The 15,277-nt window shown below is 51.6% G+C and overlaps 7 protein-coding genes across 7 annotated transcripts; 3 read left to right on the forward strand and 4 right to left on the reverse strand.

The window, feature by feature from the left end:
- Window positions 1-968: 968 nt before the first annotated feature.
- Window positions 969-2,557, forward strand: BDW70DRAFT_161918 (aldehyde dehydrogenase family protein; the record flags this gene model as incomplete). Its single annotated transcript, XM_073741053.1, has 4 exons — window positions 969-1,259; window positions 1,318-1,772; window positions 1,822-1,882; window positions 1,931-2,557. 4 exons carry the CDS (start codon window positions 969-971, stop codon window positions 2,555-2,557), a joined length of 1,434 nt encoding a protein of 477 aa, XP_073593944.1.
- Window positions 2,558-3,138: 581 nt separating this feature from the next.
- BDW70DRAFT_161919 (uncharacterized protein) lies at window positions 3,139-3,597 on the reverse strand (the record flags this gene model as incomplete). Its single annotated transcript, XM_073741054.1, has 1 exon — window positions 3,139-3,597. The coding sequence occupies one exon, from the start codon at window positions 3,595-3,597 to the stop codon at window positions 3,139-3,141; it is 459 nt and encodes a 152-aa protein (XP_073593945.1).
- A 1,370-nt stretch (window positions 3,598-4,967) lies between these two features.
- On the reverse strand, window positions 4,968-5,460 carry BDW70DRAFT_161920 (uncharacterized protein; the record flags this gene model as incomplete). The annotated part of the gene is made up of 3 exons (XM_073741055.1): window positions 4,968-5,243; window positions 5,296-5,376; window positions 5,425-5,460. The coding sequence occupies 3 exons, from the start codon at window positions 5,458-5,460 to the stop codon at window positions 4,968-4,970; spliced, it is 393 nt and encodes a 130-aa protein (XP_073593946.1).
- Window positions 5,461-6,484: 1,024 nt separating this feature from the next.
- On the forward strand, window positions 6,485-7,746 carry BDW70DRAFT_169664 (phosphotransferase family protein; the record flags this gene model as incomplete). The annotated part of the gene is made up of 3 exons (XM_073742743.1): window positions 6,485-6,583; window positions 6,637-6,935; window positions 7,026-7,746. 3 exons carry the CDS (start codon window positions 6,485-6,487, stop codon window positions 7,744-7,746), a joined length of 1,119 nt encoding a protein of 372 aa, XP_073593947.1.
- Window positions 7,747-9,569: 1,823 nt separating this feature from the next.
- Window positions 9,570-10,726, reverse strand: BDW70DRAFT_140347 (DUF846 domain-containing protein). The gene is made up of 3 exons (XM_073737587.1): window positions 10,418-10,726; window positions 10,057-10,343; window positions 9,570-9,981 (listed from the first exon to the last, which is right to left on the reverse strand). Exons 1-3 carry the CDS (start codon window positions 10,564-10,566, stop codon window positions 9,833-9,835), a joined length of 585 nt encoding a protein of 194 aa, XP_073593948.1. The 5' UTR covers window positions 10,567-10,726; the 3' UTR covers window positions 9,570-9,832.
- On the forward strand, window positions 10,727-12,363 carry BDW70DRAFT_140349 (HpcH/HpaI aldolase/citrate lyase family protein). Its single transcript, XM_073737588.1, has 3 exons — window positions 10,727-11,142; window positions 11,222-11,442; window positions 11,506-12,363. The coding sequence occupies exons 1-3, from the start codon at window positions 11,103-11,105 to the stop codon at window positions 12,214-12,216; spliced, it is 972 nt and encodes a 323-aa protein (XP_073593949.1). The 5' UTR covers window positions 10,727-11,102; the 3' UTR covers window positions 12,217-12,363.
- Window positions 12,364-12,410: 47 nt separating this feature from the next.
- On the reverse strand, window positions 12,411-15,197 carry BDW70DRAFT_140351 (CCCH zinc finger and SMR domain protein; the record flags this gene model as incomplete). Its single annotated transcript, XM_073737589.1, has 3 exons — window positions 13,790-15,197; window positions 13,020-13,730; window positions 12,411-12,973 (listed from the first exon to the last, which is right to left on the reverse strand). The coding sequence occupies exons 1-3, from the start codon at window positions 14,722-14,724 to the stop codon at window positions 12,412-12,414; spliced, it is 2,208 nt and encodes a 735-aa protein (XP_073593950.1). The 5' UTR covers window positions 14,725-15,197.
- Window positions 15,198-15,277: the final 80 nt, after the last annotated feature.

The raw sequence follows: 15,277 nt of genomic DNA on the forward strand, positions 1-15,277 counted from the left end.
GACATACCCCTTTATGCCTGGTTTAGAGACCCTACAACTCCTCCACGCAGTAACAACCCAGATACGATCTGCTGCTCTACTCCTCTATTTGCTTTTATTTTATCTTGAATACCTGGATCGCATTTCCCACACCGGAGTCCGTAAGATAATGGCAACGCTATGGACGTGTCAGCCGGATCTATGCCGAGAAACCCCCATAGCAGGGTGCCCTTTGGTGCATAATCTTATCCCTGAAGCCGACTGACACGGAACAGCGATTTGCCGAGTGTCTACAGTGTGGAACGAGCCTACTCTGCCAAGGCGTTCTCCAGTGAGAGCCAGTTCAGGCGTCCAGACGTTGTCGAATTGGCACCTGCAGGTGTCTCCACATAAAGAACGAGCTTCCCGTCTCAGACAGCGGAAGTTCAGATCATTCCCACGGCAGCGTGTTCTGGTGGGCTGCTGGACATTGAACTGGCCCCAGCTTGCCAGTTAGGGCTACCCGTTACCACCGACATAAGCACAGTGAAGTTAGATAGGATAGCCTATTCTTGAACAGTAAAAGCAGCAGAAGAGCAATTATAACTAGGGGTGCCACTCGCTAGACCCGGAAAAGCTCCAATGCGCCGAGCTAGATGCTTCTAAAGCGCAAGACCAAGAGTCTAACCCCACTATTAAGCCACGGCCCCTCAGTACAATGCCACCTTCCCATAAGCACGGTATCCATTTGCGGTAGGATGCCCGACAGGCTGAAGATCAGCCTCGGCGACGGCTGTCAGCTGCTGTTTCCCCGCTCAGCTCCTCCCGGTGAAGTCGTCGTCGTCGTCGTGGTGGTACCAGTAGTAGTCGTAGTAATGGTGGTCGGAATAGTCGTAGTCGTAGTCGTAGTCGTAGTCGTATACTTAAAGGGGGCACCCGCCAGGCAGTCTCTCTCCCACTGCTCCACGCTCTTCCCTCATCCTCGCAGATACTTTGCAAGTCACTGCAAAATGGCATTCTCCGTCTTTGACAACTACCAGAACACCATCAACGGGGTGCAGACCTCGACTGCCGAGAAACGCCACGGTATCAACCCTGCAACCGGCGAGCCGAACCCTGACGTCCCCGTCGCAACCGCGGAGGACGTCGATAAGGCCGTCGCCGCGGCTGAGGAGGCCTTCAAGACCTGGTCCGAAGTCCCATTTGTGGAGCGCCAGAAGGCGCTGCTAGCCTTTGCCGATGCAATCGAGAAACACGCGGAGGATTTCGCAAAGCTCCTTGTTCAGGAGCAGGGCAAGCCCGTACGTCCATCTGTCAAGACTATAGACCTAATACGGCAACTTCGGCTGACCGGAACAGCTCCAATTCGCAGCCTATGAAGCGGTCGCGTCCGTCCAGACCATCCGCGCGCAGGCCGAGATCGCTGAGGGCCTCAAGGACGAGATCGTCGAAGACAGCGCCGAGAAGAAGATTGTCGTCCGGCACACCCCTATCGGTGTCGCCGCGGGGATTATCCCATGGAACTTTCCCCTCGCGCTCGCTGTTATCAAGCTGGCGCCTGCACTGCTAACGGGGAACGTGATCATCATCAAGCCGTCGCCGTTTACGCCCTACTGCGGGCTCAAGCTCGCTGAGCTGGCGCAGCAGTTCTTCCCGCCTGGAGTAGTGCAGGCGCTGAGTGGCGATGATAGGTTGGGCCCCTGGCTGACGGCGCACCCTGGAATTGGTAAGATCAGCTTTACGGGTTCGTCGGCGACCGGCAAGAAGGTCATGGAGAGTGCAAGCAAGACCCTGAAGCGGGTGACTCTAGAACTGTATGTGCTTGCTCTGATGATTGACATGATACGGTGCTAACAGGTGTAGGGGAGGCAAGGATGCAGCCATCGTGTGCAAAAATGTCGATGTCCAGAGCGTAGCGCCCCAGGTGAGTCTGCTCTACATTTGACTTGCGATCTCTCTCTAATCCCACCAGGTGGTCTCGAAGGGATTCCTCAACTCGGGCCAGATATGCCTTGCCGTCAAACGGATCTATGTCCACGAATCCATCTACGAGGAATTCCGCGACGCTGCAGTCGCGTACGCAAAGACCGTCCAGGTCGGCCCCGGCACTCAGGAAGGCGTCTTTATGGGTCCTCTCCAGAACAGCATGCAGTACGAAAAAGTCAAAGGGTTCTTTGCCGACCTCACGAAGGAACAGCTCAGCCTCACTCACGCAGACGGCAAGGCCTTTGACGACAAGCCGGGCTATTTCATCAAGCCAACGATCATCGACCGACCAGCGGAGGACAGCCGCATTGCGACGGAAGAGCAGTTCGGTCCGATCGTGCCTCTCCTCACCTGGAACGATGAGAGCGAGGTCATTTCCCGCGCGAACAACACGCGCATGGGTCTCGGCGCGTCGGTCTGGTCGAGTGACCTGGACGAGGCCGCGCGGATCGCGAGCAAGCTACAGGCGGGCAGTGTCTGGGTTAACACGCACTTTGAGAGTGACCCCCGGGCGCCGTTTGGCGGACACAAGGAGAGCGGAATTGGCACAGAGAACGGTTTGCATGGGCTGAGGCAGTGGTGTAACTTGCAGACTCTGTATCTGAAGAAGTGAGCGTCTCTACCTCGGTAGACTGTGCTCCTAATGTGTATAATGCCTTGTCGGTAATCATGATCAGGAGTGAATCCTTTCCCAAAAATTATTGTGCATGCGCATTATAGGCAAGTAGGAAACTCTACACCAACGGGCGGGTGGATTATTGGATAGGCAGACCTGTTGGTACCGAGTCCGTAGGATGCGGTCCTGGTCAGCCTTACGTTGATGGTACAGTCTCGCCGTGGCTCTGGGGACCTGGATCCATACTCAGGGAGGCATGCTATCTTACGTGTAATGCTTAGGCAGTCAACTGTGCCCTTGCATGTGAAGCCATGCGATCAAGAGCTGAAGCAATGCGATCAAGGGCTGAAGCAATGCGATCAAGGGCTGAAGCAATGTGATCAAGGGCTCTATACTAGTGAAGAGTCTAGACACAATACAAGGGTAATTGATATATGTTAATTAGATCACCAGCATGACCTCGTGGACAACGCCTTTTAGCCTACTCAAGTCCCTAACTAAATCATTATCATCTTCCCTCAGTGCCGGTACCACGGCAAGCGCGTACCTATAACAAGGTATCCCTCGCGTGCATCGATTCACTCTTTTTTATGTGTGTCATTCACGTCCCAGTTGTGCGTCCTTCTCTCCTGTGAGTCACGGCGACTATCCAGCTTTCCACTTTCCGTATATAGGCCCTCCCTATAGTCCTTGAGAGTATGGTACTTCGCCTCATCTTTTGTGGAGTTCGTGGCTGTCTTGAACCCTTCACTCTGCTGCACCTCGGGTCTCTCTCTGTAGTCTTTGAGGCTGTAGTACTTGGTATCACTTTTCGCGGGTTGTGTTGAGTTGACTGTCTTCGACCCTTTGTTGGACCCTTCATTCTGCTGTTTTATCATTCCATTTCCATATTCGATACTCGTATTTGCTCCCACGCTATTGGTACTTTGTGAAGCTATTTGAAGACGATGGAGTGATGATCGTAGGCCTTTGCAGACACGGGTAGATAGAGGAGACCGTATCTGCAGAGAAGCCCGTACTTGGCCAATAACTGGCATTTTTGAGCGAGTTCAGAGAGCTAAAGTCCCATACAACACAGGTGAAAAGAGAGAGCAAGGTGGGGGAAGGAGGGGCTGGAAGATATGTCCGAGACAAGTGGCAAAGCATAAGCTTCTGAAGTCTGGTAGCAAGACAGTGAAGGTTATTGAGCCCATGGCACTGGGCAAGTTGACCTAGGTCTTCGAAACCTTGACCTAGTTTGTCCCTACGAAGCGGCGCAAAAATGGTGTCGCGTGGCCGTTGATGCTGAAACCATACTGTCATAGTAGCAACATGATGACATCCGTTTCCGGGTTTTCTTCTGCCACTTTCGTTTCTCTCGTGAGGCTAGGGTATTGTTGAGTCTCATTCATATCATTAAACCCATTAACGGTGTGGGAATAACAGGTAATAGTTTATATGGCTGTGGCTGGGCACGTAATATTCAAAACCTAAAAACCTCATAAGAGCACGTCAGTAGGTTATTATTGGTTAGGTACATTCAACCATAAATCAAGAACATCTGGTCACTAATCACTGCGGCCAGTAAGGCAGTGACTTGTTGATCCCGTGCCGTCAGGATCAAAGCGATCGTCCAGTTTTCTGAGACGTTTTTCTGGTTTTTCTTTTATGTTTCCTTCCCCCCCTCTTCTAGGTATCCAGCGGCCAGTATTCTACAAACAGGGCGTCAGTGGACTATAAATATAGACAGCAGAGTCAGTAAGCCAGGATACCACAGCAGGGCACCGAATTCCGCGAGAGCCATAATATAAGCAGAAAAATTGGCATGTTCCAACATGATGCTTACAGGGAACCTCTAGCAACCATGCTCTAGCTGGGCAGTTCTAGACCTGGAGAACGTTTGTCAACGCATGTCGCTGCCGTTGGGAAAGAATGCCACTATTAGAGATCCAGACGCACATGGTCACTCGGTTCGATCGGGTTCTTGATCCAGATACATAGCCCATAGGTGTAAACTAATCAAGCTCTCTTCGATCTTGCTCATGCGATAGTAAAAGATTGCAGCGCTTCAATGTATTTCTATAGGCTAGTAAGAGTCAACTTGGAGAGACAATAGAGGGAATAGCACATGCCAAAGGCTGGAACAAAAACACCAAGGAGGTAAGGTATGAAGAAGAATCCTCTAATTCTCTCTGTTAGCTCATATTCTGAAGCTCTAACCGGTTGAGGATATTCTCGCCAGCATGACGCCGCAGAAGCTGGATCTAAGCCTCTCTCCCTTATACATACGGCGATACTCGCTGTCAGATTTGTACTCAAGACACACCACTCAATTTTCCTCTCAACTCTCCAGGTCTGCTGTTATTAACGCAGATCAGATTTTGCAGCCACACCTATATAAATATTTCAAAGCGCATTCGCCGGTTAGTCAAGCCCCTTTGCTATCCCAGAAATACTCCTCGTCAGGTTGCGTCTCATACCCAAGAGGGCTCTTTGCGATCTCAGGACTGGGATGTTTATCGCCATAAACGCTCTCGTTAGCATTATTGGGGGCATTACTCGTGCCCGGCAGTGGCGCGTAGGGATGCGAAATACTGGCGCGGACGGGGTGTGCCGTGCCAGGCTGGACAGCACCGTTATCCTCACTCGTCTTGCTGGCTGCAGAGAGAGCGAAATCGCCCGAGTCAAAGTAGCCCCCCCGCTTCTGTCCTGGATCAGTAACTGCTCGGTAGTACGAAAGATAAAAGGCGCCGTACCTTGGCCCGCAGTCCAAGCAGATCTCTGCGAGGCAGTTTTCCGTATGTACGCAGGACATGTTTGTCGCGCTCAGAGAGCGGCTAAGTGTAATCATGAGCATTTATTACCCGAAAGATAAATGGCTTTACCTCTGTGGGGGTTTCTCTGAGTTGTTCTCCGTCCATTAGGGTTGTTTGTGTAAGCAATAAAGCGATGTAACAATATGCTTCGACTATCAGAATCTCTCAGCGAGGAAGCGATTGTAACTACTTACTCCACCTAAAGCTTCGAGCATATATGCGTCCCTGAGGATCCAGCTGATATGTGCACTCGCCTCGAAGAATGACGTCCTCTCATGTGACAATCCTCCTGGCACTCGCCACGGTGACCGTCTCTGACATTGCAGCGGTTTGGGCCGTACAGCGGTTCCTAGCGCTGTATTCGGTCCAAGCAGCCAAGGGCGCGGATGGACTGGATTGATTAATACCGTTCCATAATTCAGCATTGACTGAGAACCTCTGCGGATCCTCTGGTCGTAAAATTCGTCGTTATCTTTATCTTAATTTGTCCCAGAGTCAGTTTCCACAGCAGCCAACATAGACGGAGTCCCTCCTATCTTGCCAGCTTCCGCAAGGTTAGATGGGCTTTCATATTGTTGAAGTGAGTGAATAGTTCGATGTACTTTTAGAAATACACCTCTAGCAATCGACAGAGAAGCTGGGCGTGGTCTACGGCTTGAAGAGGTTGGGAGAGGGATCAGATTCGGCATCTGAACAACCATTCTATCTCGATCGTTCTGTAGCACTCGAACTATGTAATATTCTGCGTCTGGTAGGGTATGTTTTTCTCTATCAGCCTACTGAGAGAAACGGTCACATATCATAGCAGGGCTATATTAACCCGGTCTTCCCCGCATTTCTTATACAACTTCATAAGTATATCTTCGTAACGGCAACATGGTTAATTAGGTCTCTCTGACTTCAGTTGTCTCTATAAATCATAATAGAATCCTTCGAAAGATTCGCCTCTCATGTGTATAGTACAGGCAACCCCGCTCCCCTCTCAGGATACGATCTGACGGCTTCTCGGCATCCGAGGTATAAGTATTCCAGCAGGAGGGGTTCGGGGTTACCCTGACCCCATTTACCTACTATTTATCTCATCTACCTAGGTCGGCTGTTCATTAGTCTTAAAACAAGATCTGCAGAAATGGCAGGTCCTGTTCGCCAAGAAATCGACATCCCTTCTCTAGAGAGGTATATCAATAACAATGTCCCGCAGATATCAACACCCATAGACGTGAAACAGGTACGCCTACCAGTCCCCTTCATCCAGTCTACGCTCACAATTAAACGAGATAGTTCGGCTTCGGCCAATCCAACCCGACCTACCTCCTGACCTCTCAGAGCGAAGGCCGCCGCTACGTCCTACGCAAGAAACCCCCCGGGCAGCTCCTCTCCAAAACAGCACATCAGGTCGAGCGCGAGTACCGCATTCTCCATGCACTGAGGGATACAAATGTCCCAGTTCCCAGCGTATATGTCTTATGTGAAGACGAGAGTGTCATTGGGACCGCATTTTACATCATGGAATTTCTGGATGGCCGGGTTTTCACGGACCCGTTGATGCCGGGGGTTTCTGCCCGGGAAAGGGGCGCGATGTATGTCCTTTCCTATATGTTTCTTATGCTCTTATTCAAAAAGAAAGAAAAGAAACAAAAAAGAAAGGAGGAATGCTGATGAAGATGCAGGTGGCGCTCCGCAGTCACCACGCTCATGAAGCTACATACTCTCTCTTACAGCGCTCTCGGCCTGGACAACCTGGGCAAGAACACAGGCTTCTACCAGCGGCAAGTCAGAACATTTACTTCGCTGAGCAGACACCAAGCTACGACGACAGACGTCGAGACCGGCGTCCCCATCGGCCCTCTTTCCCACCTAGAAGAGATGGCCTCCTTCTTTGCCGAGCCAGCAAACCAGCCAAAGGATAGGACGACCATCGTCCACGGCGACTACAAGATCGACAACCTGATCTTCCACAAGACGAAACCCCGCGTCATCGGTGTCCTAGACTGGGAGATGGCGACGCTAGGCCATCCCCTTTCGGATGTTGTCAGTCTCGTCGCACCGTTTCTTCCGCATACGTGGGGTGTCGACAATACTCCTTCGAGTCTCAGTCCTCCCGTACCGGAATCTAACCTAGAAGAGAGCGGCTTACCCAGTCTAGAGGAATGCCTTCTACTCTATCGGCAGTCTGGCTATGATGTGCGGAGCGACTTAGCCTGGGGACGAGCGTTCGCGGGCTTCCGTGGCGCCGTCATCATGCAGGGTATTGCGGCGAGGTATGCCCGGAGGCAGGCGAGCAGTGCCTCAGCGAGGGAGTTTGGGGCTATGGCGTGGCCGACGGCGGAAGGGGTCTGGAAGTTGGTTTGCGATTTGAAGGCGAAGAGTAAGAGTAAGGGGCGATTATGACATGTACTCTAGGGGTAATGTAATGTGAGTCTGGTGTTTTTCAGACGTTATGCTAATAGCAATTGTAGGGACAATAATAGACCGGCTCATATTACAGGCCATGGTCCGTTCCTGGAACTTGGTGGCTTGGGTCACTGCGTGTCGCAAGACCGGTCGATGGTAATTATCGTTCACATAGACCTGCCCCTAGTGCTCAAGATATTCGAGCTGGAATACATGCCAGATATACCAGCATTTGATCAGCCTAATGGATGATTTCGATAGTTTCATGGCCCGTATAATACCTGGAAGGTTAGCACCAGCCTATTCTGAACTAGATACTTGCAGCGGAGCTCTTTGACACTTTCTCGTACCAGTTGTCCAATGAAACTATGCGTTGCCTCAGAATAGGCATCACTGCGGCCTGCCCCAGGCCGAACATCTTCATGTAAGCGGTGCAGGTGTATGTCAGCACGGCGAGTCTAGCAAGGAGGGTGAAGACAGGGTTCTCTGGATCCTAGCCCTTCACTACCCTCTACCAACCCAATTGCTCATGGCCAGCATAAGGGTGTCTTTCGGCCAAACTCAAGGCGGCTGATCCCTCAAAATACAGATATTACATTCCTTGATGAAGATGCACCACTGGAGAACGCTTACGACATTGACTCTTCGCTCAGTAGGCCAGCTCGGCTGGACACTATACAGCTTGAGATCGTATGATTGTCAAATCAGAATGCCGCCTCAGTAGCCCCGTCCTCCAGTATTGTGTTGGCAAGAATAGCCCGCAATCAAGATCGACGCCTGACTTATGTTTAAGCGGCCCTTCCCCACGTCCACGTCAAAGAGTCTCTATTGGATATCAAAAAACATAATACTTTCTACCCTCAATCGAATGGCGCCTCCCTCGCTCTTCTCGGTAGTGGGCGTCCTGTGCGGATAGTTTGATGGAGTCGGTTGCTTTATAGTATTGCTCTCCACAAGGCCCAGATCATCGAGCATCACAGCATGATAGAGAAGTGAACGCCTTCGTTGCATAGACCCCAGATACCACCTAGCGGAACTCGGCAACTTCCGTAACAGGAATCGCTAGATGCACGATTACTTCGTATTTGTCGACAGCCGCTCGCTGCAGTTGGGGGGAATATCAAAGACCCATACCATCATAAACCCTCTCATTCCTCCGCTTCTTGCACCTCGAACAGCTTCAAGAGATTCGGGAGGTGATCAATGCCATTATGAGAGTGATTGCTCTGCGGATGGTAGTTTCGTCGCCGCCCATACCACTGGTATATACAAGTTGATGTTGCTCTTCCCAGACAGGACTAACTGGTCTTACAGCACCTTCCCATAATGAAACACTCACGAGAGAAAATGCCTCGAATCTGATTTGGCCAGTCGATCTTCTAAGTAGGTTCTGATTTTTACTCGCCTTTCAACTTACTACACATCTACCCCTTCAGCAAGATGGGTGATCTGTTTGCTTTCATATGAGTTTGGCTTTGTGGCTACGGAGTACTTCATCATAAGTCATATATCTGTTCGATACCTTTATTAACTAGTTGCTCGAGCGGCCGGCATGCGGCTTTTTGACTATACTGTTTCTCACTTGAACAGTACACCAATCCCAACGGAAGGAAGGATCGTATTTCTATCTACGGTTAGCACCCGCTGTGTGTAATTCTTGAGGGCCCCTAATTTGGTATTGAGCAGCCCCAGGCCTCGCCGGCCTGATTCTCAAGGACGAAGTCAGTTCGCCATAGGCGGGCGCCAGTCAAGTTTTGACACAAGGGCTCAGCGTAAATCTGTCTGCGCAGAAGTACCAGTGTACTGAGAATGATAGCGAGTCAGTGCAAGATAACACTACATGTAAGTTCAGCGATGGGGCATGATCTATCTCCGAAGGGAGTTAACAACCCACACACAGTGAATCAAATAAACCGCCTTGCAATTGAGCTCGCTATCCAGTAGCATACTAACACAATGAATTGATTGATTGCACATGGTATTTATAATGGTATTCGAGGGACGAGAGAAACAACCCCCAACCCGCCAACCCGCCGAGCCAGCTATACTAGCTGCATAGGAGGGACATTGACAACTCTAGATTCTAACGGAACAGCCTCCCCATCAATCCTCCCGCAAGATTCGAAACTATCGTGCCTCCAAACGCACTATTCGCATATGTCGACGCCTGGCTAAAGCGGTCACAGCGGGAGAACGCAGTCGTATTCGTGATCGTCAGAACCAACGCAATCGCTACACAGAAACAAGTCAGCACCCTTCAACCACCGCGAATCCGGATCCGTATTTGCGTAGGAAAGGTATACGTACCAATCAGACTCAACCAAATCACACTATTCAGCCTGACGATGGCCAAAATGCCCAGGCCAATCCACAGCGCCGGCGCAACATAGAGACTCAGCCAGAAGAAGCGCTTATCCGTTGCTGTGATGGTACGTGTGTTCGGGTCTGCGGATTCAAACACCCAGTGCGAGTCGCCGGAGGAGGTGTTGACTTCGTTCCACCAGCGGAGGCCGACGAGACGTCGGCCGGCGATGTTCTTGAGGTAGTAGAAGTCTGCGCTAAGGAGGAGGAGGGTCAGGATGAAGACAAGGATGCTGCAGAAGTGACCTTGTTAGAAAGAACGATTGCTCTGACACGGCTGGGCTGGGAGGGAAGGGGCAGGATGTACAAGTTGTTTATAAAGAGCACGCCGAAGAGATACATCAGTAATGCTCCCAGGCGGAAGCCGAGGAAAGTGAGGAGAGTGATTGGATGGGCGCTGAGTCGCCAATTCAAGTCTCCTTGTTGAGGTTGCGAGTTGAGAGGTTGTTGCTCCATGGTGATGGGTCCGGGTACAAGAGCCCGTTCAGTGACAAGTTATCAGATAAGTCACAGTGTCAACTTCGTGCTATTCCCGTTCGTGGCAACAGCCGCTGCCCTCGCTATCGAGAGTGAGATGTTTATGAGACGATGCTGTTGCGTTGCGTGTCTTTACCTAGGGCGGTGAGAGTCGATGGTCGGCAGAATAGCGTGCGCCGCGTCATGGTCGGAGCTGCGCCCCAGAAAGACTTGAATAAGTCAGAAATATGTATCTTGCTTTGCTGAGCTGTATCCTGTGATAAGGACTCCGCATAATGCACTGAGGTTATGTCCGGCGCTGCAAGCTCTACCTCAATAGTCGAGGCAGCGCGATAACCTCGCCTACATGGGCCGCCCTAGCCTGGAGAAGCCTTTATGCTCCTGTTGTCCCCGCCGCCTCATCGCCGAGGATGTCAGTCTCTCCAACACTCGACATCGTCCTAATACTTTTTCTGACCATTTGACTCAAGCTCACGTCTGAAATAATTAAGTGAAACTTACAGGGAAAAGCCATAATGGCAGCCAGAAACACCCTCCGCCGCGCTCTCCTCTATAGTACGTCTCAGCTATCCCCGCATTTCCCTCTAAAACCTGGGGTTTAGTTAAACACAGCTAACGCATGAGGCACCCGCAGTCCCCGGCTCATCGCAGCGCTTTATCACCAAGTCGCGCTCTCTTACGGCTGATTGCGTCGCCTACGACCTCGAAGACAGCGTCACCCCACACAAGAAAGCCGAAGCGCGCTCGCTGGTGCGGAGAGCCCTGGACGAACCCGCACCCCCCGGTATCCGCGAGCGCGCAGTGCGCATTAACTCGGTCGACAGTGGACTGGCACTGGCGGATCTGACGGAAGTTGTACGTCGCCGCACATGCCGTAACCTGTCGCTGTCTGAGCTAGATAGCTAATAAACTGTGCAGCTCAAGTCTCCAAATCTCTCCACAATCGTGGTCCCGAAAGTTAACTCCGCGTCAGACCTGACCTTCGTCAACGATGTAATAACACATACATTAGCCCAGCAAGAAGCGCAGGGTCTGCCGGTAACGAAATCACCCATCTCGCTTTTGGCACTGGTTGAGTCCGCAAAATCCCTCACCAATCTAACGAGCATCACATCCGCCACACCTCTCTTGCAAGGCCTGATCTTCGCAGCCGAAGACTTCGCGCTGGACCTATCTCTCACGCGCACTCCATCACTCACCGAATTCCTCTTTGCTCGCTCCGCAATCGCCACCGCTGCGCGCGCCGCCAATCTCCCTTCAACGATCGATCTCGTCTGCACGACCTACAAGTCCACCAGTGGCGATGGTAAGCCGCCAGTACAGTTGGAAGAGGAATGCCGTGGCGGTCGAGGGCTAGGGTTTAATGGGAAACAGTGCATTCATCCGTCGCAGGTTGAGACTGTGCAGCGGATCTATGGGCCTGATGAGGATGAAGTCAACTGGGCGATTAGGGTTGTGGTTGCGGATGAGAAGGCTGCGAGGCAGGGCAGGGGTGCGTGGACGCTTGATGGGAAGATGATTGATGTGCCGGTTGCAGAGAAAGCGAAAGCGATTGTTAGGAAGGCGGAGGATTGCGGGGTTGATGTCGGTGCCTTGAGGGCCAAGTGGAGCGGGCAGGAACCTGCGTAGAGTCTTTACAAGTATAGTGATGCAGACGGAATTTAGCATAGGATTTCATTATGCGTCCGGTTTTGATAAGCGATATGGAGACGGTTAAACTAATGGCTGAAGCTCGGTTCTATATTATATATCTTCATACACCGTTGCATAGCGATACCACAACTCAATCTACATTATACAACATATAATATAATATCTGTATTCTCACTGCTGCGATTCTATATCCCCACGCTTAAGGAGCTGGATCTTGCCCATTGTAAGAACAGGTTGACTCGGATCCTCGTCACCATTCGCCTCTGCCTCCTCGAGACTCTTTGCTAAAGCCTTATCATAGCTGGAAGGGTCAATTCCCAGTATTCCACCAACGTAGCCGCCTCGTTCTCCGGGCACGCTGAACTCTCGGAAGAGGTATTTCCACTCGTTGAGCCACGCCTTGACTGCCTTTCCGATCTTATCCTTACCGTTCTTGGAGTGGTGGCCTGTGCCGGTAATGGCATAGATGATTCGCCGGCCTTCTCGCGCATGCTTGAGAAGGATTTTCTCGAGGTATTCAATTGCTTCTTCGGGGTGTAGGCCGTGAAGATCAACGTATAGTTCTTCGGACGCGTCATCCAGGCCGGCGTTCAGAAGGTGTTTGTTGCGCTCTTCGTAGAGCTGCCGGGCGGCTTCGCGATGGCATTTACGCATGGCCTCATTTTCGGCCTGGCCGCGCAGCGACAAAGCCTTTGCGGCTCTAGCGTCATTCCTATTCCACGCTTGAGCAGCACTGGATTGGTTAGCGGAGAGCCGGATAACAAGGTGAAGATACATACCTCTGGAGAAACTTGTTTCTCACTGTGCCGTGGCGGATCGCCTCCGTTCTGTATTTGACATATTGCTGGTTTGTTCGAGAACCAGTCTCAAGCCAAGGGATATGCTGTGGCGCCGGTATTGACTGCGCGGCGGCGCTGTTTTCGCGTCCCTTTGTCTGGTTGTTCTTCGAGGAGGGTTTTCCCTTCCCTCCTGAAGCTGGAGCTGGAGACATGCGTACTACATCTGCCAGAGACGTAGGCATATTATCTCTGGTTGTATTATTGTCACGGTTCTTCCTTCCGTGATTCTTCTTTCCTGGATTCTTCGCATTGACTGCAGCAAGCGTAGGAAACGCATCTGGGTCGTCGACAGACAGAGCTGTTGGATTAAGTTCTCGGTGTTGGTGACGGCTTCCTGGCCGTGAATGAGGACGCGACAGATTTGTCATACTTCCACTTCGTTTACCTCCCAGATGTGGCGCATTTTTGCCTCCGGGCCCGCCATAAAGATATCCTGGATATTTACCACCGAGTTGACCAGCCCACTGCTCAGATGATCCGGGCGTTGACTGCAAAGGAGGGAAGGCATCCGGCGCATTATCCACTTGAAAAGCGATGCCAGCAGACGTGCCCGAAGAATTGCCGTCAACACTGAGATTCGCGATCAGTGCAGAGGGATCATGAGAAAATGGACACCCATCGCCGGCAAGGCAGTTGCCCATTACCCAATACCTTGGGTTGCTTTGTTAGCCACTGTATCTAGAGGCAACGCTCGGTTCTACAGTACTTACTTGCAGAGATGACTAGTCAGGTCATGGCTGAAACGACAATCTGCGCGTAGACATTGACCAGTTGACAGCCAGTACTTGCAAACAACGGGGCTTCGGTTGTGACCTGGAGTAGACGTGCTTTTGGGAGGTTCCATTGTCATGGACTTTCCCACGACAACGCGACTATCGTCTGGTAAGCTTGGAGTGACACCTGCATCGGCTCCTTGAGTGAGGGCGGCAATGGTGGCACCTAGGTCATACCCGTTTGCTTCTAAAGCGGATTCTATTTCCTCATTGGATCGCTTATCTCCGAGTACGGTGCGCAAAATATCGTGAGGACTCATATCAGGAACGAATTCCGGAGCTGTTGCACTGAGACCGCCATGCATGCTCAAACCGCCTACAGACGAAGTTGTACTCATCGCATCGTCCGCCACCAGCCAATCCACATTACTGTCACTGCCAAGGTCACCATAAAGGTCCGACACATGACTCTGTTGGTCCGAGAATTCATAAGCGTTCAGATTTGGGGAATGCGGTATAGGTTGAGCGAGAGCGAGCCTCGGGGACGGACGAGGTGAGGTAAAAGGCGATACTGTGGAGGATAGAGGAGGCCGCGAAATACCACCTTTGGAGCTTTGCAGCCAAGAGCTACTCCCGGGACTGGTTCCTAGGTTTGAATGAGGTGATAAAGGTGTGGAAGATCGGGCCATCTGCCAAGGAGCAGGAGAGGAGCGACGAATGACCGTATGACGGGGCGGCGGTGGAGAGGAGTCTGGTAATGTGCGGTTTCGCTGTCGCCAAAGGATATCGAGGACGGCATTTTCGAGTGATGTCCCTGATAACGAGGTCTTTTCGCGGAGGAACTTTTCGATTTTCTCGACCTGGTCTTCTTCATCCAGGGATTTATCCTGGAGGATCTGGAGACAATCCTCCAGGAGCTCCTCCGTGACCATGCCGTGTTGCTAAACAGTATATAGTGCCTGGAAAGTTGATGATGCCGAGAAGTGGAAGGAGGGGAGGCAGCGCGGGAATATCAGGGAGTCGGGGAAGTCAGCGAGATGTGGGGTAAAGGAGGACAGAGAGTCCGCAAGGTAGTCGAGCTGTGAGAGAGGACTGAGGGCAAGACGGAGCTCAAAGCTTCGAGTCCATTGTCCTTCAGGGTCCGGTGCGTTTCACGATACAGATTAACTAGATAGAGGTCCAAGAGCGTTGGTCTGTCACTGTGGAGGAATCGTTATGCGACAAAAGAGACGGATTGCGGTCACATCGCATCGGGTCAACACAAGCGACCAGTAGAAACGAGAAAGGGGCTAAAATCGCAAAATGGAAAGCAAGTATAGGAGCACAACAAGCAACTAGTCGAACAAGAAGCAAGAGCTGAAGGAGACGGGAGAGGAGAAGAAGAAAACCAGGAGCGGGAGCTGATGGGAATAATATGGGATGGGATGAGACGAGAAAGTGAGCACTCGGCGATCGATAGGCTGAGACCCGCCCAACAATCACAAC

This window comes from Aspergillus foveolatus, assembly GCF_047715535.1.
Source record: "Aspergillus foveolatus strain CBS 279.81 unplaced genomic scaffold BDW70scaffold_42, whole genome shotgun sequence".
NCBI lineage: Eukaryota > Fungi > Ascomycota > Eurotiomycetes > Eurotiales > Aspergillaceae > Aspergillus > Aspergillus foveolatus.

Excerpts from the sequence above, each read along its gene's own strand:
- BDW70DRAFT_140349 (XM_073737588.1), top strand. The coding sequence starts at position 11,103 with ATGGCAGCCAGAAACACCCTCCGCCGCGCTCTCCTCTATA. Across the intron at positions 11,143-11,221 it reads CCGCCGCGCTCTCCTCTATA|TCCCCGGCTCATCGCAGCGC; the intron begins GTACGTCTCAGC and ends AGGCACCCGCAG. Across the intron at positions 11,443-11,505 it reads TGGCGGATCTGACGGAAGTT|CTCAAGTCTCCAAATCTCTC; the intron begins GTACGTCGCCGC and ends TAAACTGTGCAG.
- BDW70DRAFT_140347 (XM_073737587.1), bottom strand. The coding sequence starts at position 10,566 with ATGGAGCAACAACCTCTCAACTCGCAACCTCAACAAGGAGACTTGAAT. Across the intron at positions 10,344-10,417 it reads GTGCTCTTTATAAACAACTT|CATCCTTGTCTTCATCCTGA; the intron begins GTACATCCTGCC and ends TCACTTCTGCAG. Across the intron at positions 9,982-10,056 it reads GATTTGGTTGAGTCTGATTG|CGATTGCGTTGGTTCTGACG; the intron begins GTACGTATACCT and ends GTTTCTGTGTAG.